The sequence below is a fragment of the Rhagoletis pomonella genome, unplaced genomic scaffold (assembly GCF_013731165.1).
Source record: "Rhagoletis pomonella isolate Grant_MI unplaced genomic scaffold, Rhpom_1.0 Rhpom_scaffold_00002, whole genome shotgun sequence".
Classification (NCBI taxonomy): domain Eukaryota; kingdom Metazoa; phylum Arthropoda; class Insecta; order Diptera; family Tephritidae; genus Rhagoletis; species Rhagoletis pomonella.
In genome coordinates, this window is record NW_023458556.1 from 64,880,337 (window position 1) to 64,890,010 (window position 9,674).

A 9,674-nucleotide genomic window follows, 5' to 3' on the forward strand; every position below is an offset into this window, starting at 1 on the left:
AGTAAGGCACTTTTATTTCCTTCCTGCAATTTGGAAATGGCCCGAAATTGTATTGCTTATTTTGTTTGAAAGCCTCCAGAAATTTTTCGAGAATAGCATTCCGATCCCTTTCAATTTGCAGGGCTTCTTTGCTATCCTCTTTCAGCTCTTTCATTTCCAAAGCGATTGTTTGGTTGGCCGCGCGAAATTCTTCCATAAATTCATCTTGGAAATTAACACTGCCTTTTTTTTCCTCCGCTTTTTCGGAGGTTCTGAAGAACACTCTTCCAGTATTAAAAATTCAGGCGAAGGAGAAGTTGCGTCAATTTCAGAGGGCCTGTTGTAGCACTCTTCATCTACCATAACTTCAAGTGTCTCAACTGTAATAACTTAGAAAATGATAGACAATAAACACAGTGACTCACACTCTTAATTATACAGTGATATTTTTACAATATCCACAATGTTTATCATTTGGATTGGTTCTTCATTTTTTATAGTTAATTATCTAACAAAAATTATGTAAATCCAAATTTCATTCTTTATTTAGAATTTCTAAAAAATTAGTATGCGGATTTGTAGCCAATTGAATTAAGTATAATAAAGTGCAAGTCCGAAGTTGCTAAGAATACTACATTCATGAAACATTAAAGAAAAACGTTCCAAAAGGAAAATATGAGGGCTGTTCCGAATCTCGTGTTATGCTCTTGAATTAGGATATTCGTTGCATTTGTAAATTCACAACAATAAACTGCAAACGGTTGCCGTGGCAGCAAGCATAAAATTTGCTAATGCAATTCCAACTGCAAATCCAAGACCATTTCTACAACTTCCTGAAGAGCCGAATTGTGAATATTGTTAATAGATCACAGTACAACTTTGAGTGTGCGTCAGTGTATAAGCATAAGATTATAGTGCTTCACCGTACTAACCTGTACTCTCCTCCACTATTGCTTCCAAATTAAAGGACTTGTAGCCGCCGAGGATTTGGTGCACTTTGTTGTAGTGCCCCCACGCAGATGGTGTGCCGCCTGAAGGCCCAACAATCTTTCTCTCATCTCTATGAAATAAGAATTATATTTTTACAATTAAATTTGCATAGATGAAAAACTTGCCTATATTTATTGGTCAAATTGTGTATATTGACTTTAATTTCGTTTGCGGAAAATAAAAAGCCTCTTGTGGCCATTTCCACTGCCATGCCCGCATATACATGGGAGTTTCGTTTGCAGCCTCGAAGTTGCGGCAACTTCTCCTCCCACAAATCCAGAAGAATTTCGACTTCTTCTTTACACCATTGCGATCGCTTCTTTCTGTAATATGTATGCATTAATAATATTATTTAATAAATACTTTATGAGAAGTATGTTTACAAACCTCTTTTCTTTGCCGGCGTCCATTTCGTTTACTTTTTACTTTAACGTTTCTCCTTTACTTCGTAGTAATAATTATCGATAACACAGAAAACACAGACTTGTATGGAGAAAACTATCGTTATAATCTGAGATTATTTTATAATTACAGATTAACGGGGGACGAATTTTGGATGGATAATCTCGTAATTTAATTACGGAGTGAGAGTTAATCTCGAAAAAGTAGATAATCTTCTTATATGTGAACCTAGTATAAGTAAATTTCAATGCTTACGTAAGAGAAAAGTTACTATGATATCCAAAGCTTTAATATTGTGGCAAATACTGCAATACACGAATGGCAGGCCAAAGCGAACAACAAGACAGAATTTGCGATAAAAGATGTAGAAGAGTTGACGTCGAGAATTGGCATGTGGAATGTACGATAACTTTCGATAAGAAACTTCTTGAGCGGCCGTGAGTGCGAGTGCAGGTATATTAAGGACTCGCTGCAGCGCACAAAAGCTCAGATATAAACGAGGGAGGTACGAGCAGCGTTGTTGAATTGACGATTTCGTCGTAATTTTGACGTTTTTTAGCTCAATGATGTTTTGACGATTTGTCCCCCCGAAATGACGATTTTTTTATTTTAGTACATATGTATGAACAAAAATTCTTAAAGGAAAACGTAGTCCAAAATACAACTATGCATTTATCTAGTCTTGTTCTACAACCGTGCTTTTAGTTATATTTAATTTGTTCTAGAATTAACCAAATCGTAAATTTTCACTGCTGACACTTATTTGAAAGAGAAAGAAAAATGGGAGGGAGAATTTTTTCAATTAAGATAATCACGTTAATCGATTTCTATAATTATTTTTTTTTAAAGAAAAGGTGGTACCTCAGAGGTGGTCTTGTACTAATTCTGTTTAGATACGCTCATTAAGGTATTACGGGAATCTCAACTGTTTACATGAGGATTGAAGTCGGTTTTGTTCTTGCTCAAAAATTACTTATATTAACCCATATGCATTGGGAACCCACATTGGATTTATAATGCGCGGTCATATTTATTGTACTTTTGTTTTTATTTTTTATTGTTAAAAAAAAGTACAGTAAGTAAAAATTTGACGTTTTTTTTGCCGGAATTACGGTTTTTTTGTGGTAAATTGGAGATTTTTCAGCGAAAGCTTTCGGCAACGCTGGCTACGAGTACTGAGATCAATTGCTTTAACAGGTAGTGTAAAGTAGAGAACGCAAGCAAACAATAGTAAACGTATCGGCATCGTTTAGTTTCGCTTATACAAGGTAACGAAATCATAGTTGCCAACTTGGTGTTTTAAGCACTAGATTTAGTGCTTTTTGAAAATTAAAACGCAAAAAAAAATTTAGTGCCTAGTGCCTTTTTTAGTGATTTTTTCTGAACTAAAATTACTTCGAGATAGTTAAAACCTGAAATAATTTGAAATATTTAAAGCTGTGGTAGCACTGAATTTATAAGAATCTACAAATTTAAATGGACTAAAAGAAATTTCCATCGATAACTTAAATTTGTGATACACAATGGCTAGAGGCGTCGCCTGAGTGCAATCTTTCATATATTTATGTATGTGCCAGTCTTACCGTTATATATTTTTATACCCGAGCGCACTTGTGCACAAGGGTATTATAACTTTGTTCACATAACGGTTGTTTGTAACAGGCAAAACGAATCGAGATAGATATAGACAAATGTATACATAAATGATCAGGATGAAAAGAGAAATCGATTAAGCGGTGACCGTCTGTCCGTCCGTCCGTCCGTCCGTCTGTCCGTCCGTCTGTGCACACGATAACTCGAGTAAAAATTAATATATCTTAACGAAACTTGGTACGTGTACTTCTTTCGGGCGTAGGACGGATGGTATTGAAAATGGGCAAAATCGGACAATAACCACGCCTACCTCCCATATAACGGTAATTTTCAGAAATACGGAAACTGCGATATTTTAGTAACTACTGAAGATTATTCACTCAAAATTGATATTTACAATAATTTTTTGACAAAAAATAAGAATATTGTAAATTTTTGAAAAATGGGCGTAGCCACGCCCACTTATGGTTACATGTGTATATCGTGGCAACCGCTGCACCGATTTCTTCCAAACTTGGCACAGTTATTGGCCTTAGTACAGGATACCAAACGGCTGAAAATTTTTAAAATCGGACAATAACCACGCCCACATCCCATATAACGGTAATTTGGAGAAATACGAAATCTTCGATAAATCAGTAAATATTAAAGCTAATTTATTCAAAATTGATGCTTGCAACAATCCTTTACCAGGAAATACGTTTATGATAAAATTTTGGAAAATGGGCGAGGCACCGCCCACTTATGATCACATATATGTATCTCGGTAACCGTTCTTCCATGGTTATTGTGCTTGCCACATAAAAGCAAAGCGTTGAAAATTATTGAAATCGGACTAAAATTACGGCCTTTCATATAACGGTAAAATTTAGAAATGCTTGAAACGTCAATATTTCGAAATTTAAGGACGATAATTTACTCAAAATTGATACACCCTGACTTACCATGTAGCGGTAGCTTTCGGAAAGGTGAAAAACATATATTTAATATTTGCGCCGGGTATTTAATGTTCGGCTCCGCCCGAACTTAGACTTTCTTACTTGTTTATCTATTCGATTATTCCATGGGGTATTCATGCTTTATTTAAATTGAAAAAATTAAATTACTATACCGTTTTAAAAATCTGAAAATTCACTGCGGGACATTTTTTTATTCTGTTTTTGTCTTCGCCTTCTCGTTTTTGCCTTTATAAGTTTTGAAATAAGGTTTCGAACGAACCATATTTTCAATACTAAATTTTATTAACCCTAGAACACACACCCGGGTACAAATGTATCCACTTTCAACTTTGAAGTGTTGTAACTTTTGAACCGCTATACCTCTATACCGCTAACTTCGGATCTAGGAAGATTATTTAGTTTTGAGTTCAAATTGAACCAGATCGGACCATTGGTTCAGGAGCTACAGCCTTCCAAACACATTATATACGTAAACACACACCCGGGATACGTTTGTACCCCAATAGTAAAAATCCTCATAATAATAAAAAAAAAACATTTTTTATATTATTTTTTTATTTGAAAAATTAAAAATATTCATTTCACACATTATATTATTGACTTTTATTATAAAAATTATAAAAATGCATCTTATATCTAAGGAAAATCATGGCAAATAGAGCAATTTGTTGATGTGACCGAATGTTTAAGACACATTGGCTTCTTACATTTGTCGCACAGCTTTCTGGTTTTTCTACGGCGTTTTTCCTCTTGTGCGTAACATAAATAGCAAGATCCGGACACAGGTTTTGGCGTGCGCGCTGCGGCAGATGTTGATGCTGCTGTTGACACCATTGATTCGACCGGTCGGTTGAAATATGCTTCAATAGCAATTTTAGTCGAAAAATTTCGCGTCACTTGACGATTTATGGCTCTGGCTTCAATAATGGGCATACACAATGCTTAAGCCAAGCTGCGCAGGATCTGCTTACGCTTGTTGTTTGTTCTCCAAGGCAACATAGGGTTATTCAAATCGTAGACAATGTAGGCTGCAAGAGCTGTAATGTCCAACATGTTGAAGAACATCGCTAGTGGCCATCGTTTTGTTTGTCTTTGTGTTGGATATTCCGCAAACATTTGGTCCATTCGATCAACACCACCTTTGGTACGATTATAATATTCAATTATTTCAGGTTTCCCACTGTCAGCTATTTCAGCATCATTATGCATGGTCGAAAGCAAAATTACTGCTTTATTTTTTTTGGGAACATAAGAGCACATTGTCACATTATTTTTGAAGCCAAATGTCGTTGAACCAATTGTCCTGTTTTTGTTCTGCTTCATTTCTTGAGGAATATATGATTTGTTTTTGCGCAAAGTTCCAACGATCGTGAGTTTCCAGGTGAGAAGCAGTTCTGCAACTGGCAAGGTCGTAAACAAATTGTCCATTGTAATGTTTCGGCCACTTCCTTGGTATTTGGCAGACAAATCCTTCACCACTCGTTCGCCTTGGTTCGTTTCCCTACCAGTTTCTGCTTGGCCAGTATATATTTGTCCATGCAGTGGATATGCATTTGTTGCATCGCAAATCCACCAAACCTTGATACCATATTTAGCAGGTTTTGACGGTATGTACTGCGTAAACCGTGTGCGTCCACGGTAAGGAAATAATTGTTCATCAATCGTCAAGCATGAGCTGGGCTTGTAATGTGCAGCAAGATTATTGTTCATCATCGTCCACAACTCACTGATCGGTGCTGCTTTATCAGTTAGTAAGCGTGTTGCACGAGTGTTTTTATCGTCAAATCTTAGGAACCGCAATATCGAACAGAAACGGTTGACTCCCATTGTGGCGCGATATAAAGGATAGTTTTTGACGCTCCATAAATCTCGAACATGTTCTCCATTGCTATGGTTCGCACCAGTCATAATAAGTTTGCCAAAAAGTGCATACAGCTCTGTTATTGACACAGGCGTCCATGACTTAGGAGTTGTGTTTGGATGCGCATTGTTGTAAGCATTATAAGTTTCTTTTGAAACGACGACTTACATTTGGTTCTTTCATCCACTCAGTACCATCACGTGCAACAAATTTTTCGGCACTAGCAGGTAATTCATTATTTTCTTCTACTTCTTCTTCTTCATCGTCTTCTTCATCACCCTCATAGTCCGCATAATCAGGTAATACTTCTGCGGCACTTTTCGAAACTTCAGCATCGTCATCAGCAATTTCAATGTCATTGATTTGAATTTCTTCTTCATCTTCTGAGTCAAAGTCATAGGGAGCGTCATCGTCACAAATTTCATCAAATAAAGATAGTATATATGATTCTCGCTGTTCCTCAGTTAGCCTGCATAATAAAAAAAATTAGTATATGTTTACATTGTTGCTTATTTTACATTTTTTACCTTCTATATGCTGCACTTGATAAATATTCGTTTCTTCTTGAAGTCATTTCGTATCCAGTTATTTATAGTTTCAGTTATATTTATTTTCACTTATATTTTCACTTCTTACACTTTTGAGCACCAAAACAATAATGAAAATATCAACAGGCAGCATTTATAACAACACCTCGTGTGAAAACAACCCTTGCAGCTGCATATAAAATACAAAAACCAGTTATACCAGTGTATTTGCTACCTACGTACCCATACCTTGCGCGACCTTTTTGCACATATCTTTTGAACCAGGTAGAATATTTCAATGAAATAAAAACCAAAATGTGTATTCGTTGTTACTCTACAAGTATATTATTATAAATTATATTTTGTTTTGCATTTATCAGGACAACAACAAAAACAAAAATCCACTGTTGCATGTCCTGACTTTATTTGCCCATATCGCTGGATACAGTAGGAATATTCGAATGAAACAAAAGACAAAATACTTGTTATATATTAAAATATACATTTCAAAAAAAAAATCATAGAAATCGGTTGAATAAGCATTAAAAAAACCGCAAAATAAGGTCCCGGGTACAAACGTATCCCGGGTGTGTGTTTACGTGGTATTTTCTGGGTGTGTGTTCTAGGGTTAAAACAAAATGTTGAAATCAGCTTCATATAGAAACAGTGTCATCGTTAATTGAGAAAGAGATATTCTTAAATATCATAACTTTACGACACTCACATATTGACTAGATTTGACTATTTATTTTATTATATTTTAATTTGAATTATTTCTTTATAAAAATATAGTTTAACACTAAATGAAAATAAGTTTAATCTTTGAACGACATTAAAAAAAATCGACAAACTTTCGTAAACATTTCGAACTTTCTATTTCAATTTTATCTCTTAATATTTTGCAGTTTTTTAGCTCATTCAATTTTAGTCTAATAAAGTGCAAATTTAAAGTAGCTGTGATTTACAGTTGATGTATGGCATATTTTTGACGATGTCGGTAATTTTCTTCCATATTATATAAGTATGTTCGACGATTTTTTTAATGAAGAAAATGAGCAACGCCTTCATCAAAAAAAAAATATTAAAAATCAACGATAAGTCGCAGCTATGTATTTTAAACTTGCGCTTTATTTGAATTGATCGGGCTACAAAACTGCATACTCAAAATATGTATTTATATCAAATCTAATTAAAAAGCTTTACGAAAGTTTGTGGATTTTGTTAATGTTGCGCAAAGATTAAACCTTGAATTTATACGGGTTTTGTTAAACTGCATTTGTATAAACAAATAATTAAAATTATATAATTTTAAGATAAATAGCCAATCTAGTTAACATGTATAAAGTTTTGATAATCACTTGAAATGTCAAGTCTTAGTACTGAATTCAAAGAAGATGTCTCTTTTATCCATTCATAATGACTTAAAAAAATTGGTTTGTTAAGAAGTGTATCTTAAAATATCTGCCTTGACATTTATGTTAAAGGTGTAAAATATGTAAATGTACCTATAAACTTTCCCGTGAATACCATCCAAGCATTGATCTTGAAGGGAATCTATGTATACATGCATGCATATGAGCAAGTTAAAAAGTCGATACAATTTACAGTCGAAAAGTACAGTTTTTGTATAGATTATAGATTATTTCCCAACACTGTGAGGAACTAAGCAAAATGGCCTAGTGTATTTCGCAAATATTCAAATACATAATCCACCAATCGATAATTTTATATATTCATTAAAAGATAAGTTGTCATCATTCTGAAATAAAAAAAGTATAGATCGGAAGGGTAAAATAGTATTGTGTTATCGATTCAAAAATAAAAAGTTTCATTTCACTGACGAAGGGGGGAATCTATCCCCCCCAAATCCCCCCTGACTACGCCACTGACACACACACAATGCACAGTTATCTAGTGAAGCAGTTGAACCATTCTGCTAACTTCAAAGGCAACATTTACTTACTGAGAACTAAAGGAAGGATTCCTTTTGTTTTGTGTATCGTGTTTTGTTTCAGTTTTGCTCAGGATGAGTGCCTTTACCACAATCGAAACGATTCGTTTGGTTTGCGCTCGGCTGCAATTGAAACGCACCGTGTATTGTTAGTGTTCGGTAATGGTATGAGAAAAGGAACACTAACTTTTCGTGCTTGTTGTGGCAATGGTTAGTGATACGTTCGGTTTGTTTTCGTAATTTGGTGTAAAGGCTGCATTCTAAAAAAATTTTGCTTAAATTTGCGCATATTAGGATAAGTAACCAGTCTCCTCTCTTAATGAAAGCAAATTTACACACCGTGCTAATTAAACTAAACACTGCTTGCTTACTTTTACTTATCATATGTGTGCCGTAGAACAAATTTCAAATTTGTTGTTTGAGTTTTAAACATTTATTGTTCACATTTTCACGGTTTACACATAAAATGTTTAAAATTTCCTCTACAAAATTTTCGTTTAAATTTACGCATATAAAGAGAGGTAACCAGTTTCCCCTCCTAGTGTGTGCAAAATCTGTTTACTTTTACATATCAAATTTGTTACGTAGCGCACACAAGGGGTGGGTTTTGGGGTTAAATTTATTATGATTTAAGAAATTTTGATAGAAAAAAATTTCTTTTCCATTTCTTGTGCGTCAGTTTGTAAGAATGCTTCTTTTTTCTTGAGAGCTCTTTAAAGTTTAACTGCGAATGAAAGCATTGTCCTAAAAATATGCAATGCATACTCACTTACCGTTGGATTTTACACTTTACAGCCTAAAAAAGTTTACCACTGATATGTACTTAATAAGCATTCGAAGATTTAATTTGCTAACTTCGAATTCGTTCCACCAAAATGAACTACATGATAAAAATACAAGTTTAGTTAAAGTTTCGTTATTCGAAGTATTAAAAAATGAGAAACCAGAAATCAATGAAAATTAATAAAAATGTGTACGAATTTCGTGAAAATATTTAATTTATTTATATTAAAATTCCTTTGTAAAATTTTGTATTACTTTTGAAAGTTGAGTGCATCTTTAACCGTTAATTTTTTCATGATTTAATGATCGGATCTAAACCAAATTACGGGACGACCCTTAGCCCTCCGATGAGTGACAGTGCCGATGACGTTAGATTCGTGAGAAGGTCCTTAGGGACCTACAAAGAGTTGCTCGATGTTTCGACTGTACATGTGCAACTTCTTTGGTATTTATGTTGTCTTTTGATTAAATTAACGTCCTGCATATATATTAGGAATGAAATAATTTGAAGAACAAGTGAAAAAAAATCAAAACATGAAGACAAGTAACTTGTTATTTCTTCTAAAATTGTACAAGGTCCCAAGGGACCTTGTCACTAATCCCCGTACTATATATGTTGAAATCTCAAT

The 9,674-nt window shown here is 34.3% G+C and overlaps 1 protein-coding gene across 1 annotated transcript in view; it reads right to left on the reverse strand.

The window, feature by feature from the left end:
• Window positions 1–906: 906 nt before the first annotated feature.
• LOC118754232 (myb/SANT-like DNA-binding domain-containing protein 1) overlaps window positions 907–9,674 on the reverse strand; it is a 25,918-nt gene continuing 17,150 nt past the window's right edge. The window contains exons 3-4 of the mRNA XM_036489099.1: window positions 1,095–1,292; window positions 907–1,039 (exon numbers count right to left, since the gene is read on the reverse strand). Of these exons, the coding sequence (XP_036344992.1) occupies window positions 907–1,039; window positions 1,095–1,292 (331 nt within the window). The remainder of the gene's footprint in view (window positions 1,040–1,094; window positions 1,293–9,674) is intronic.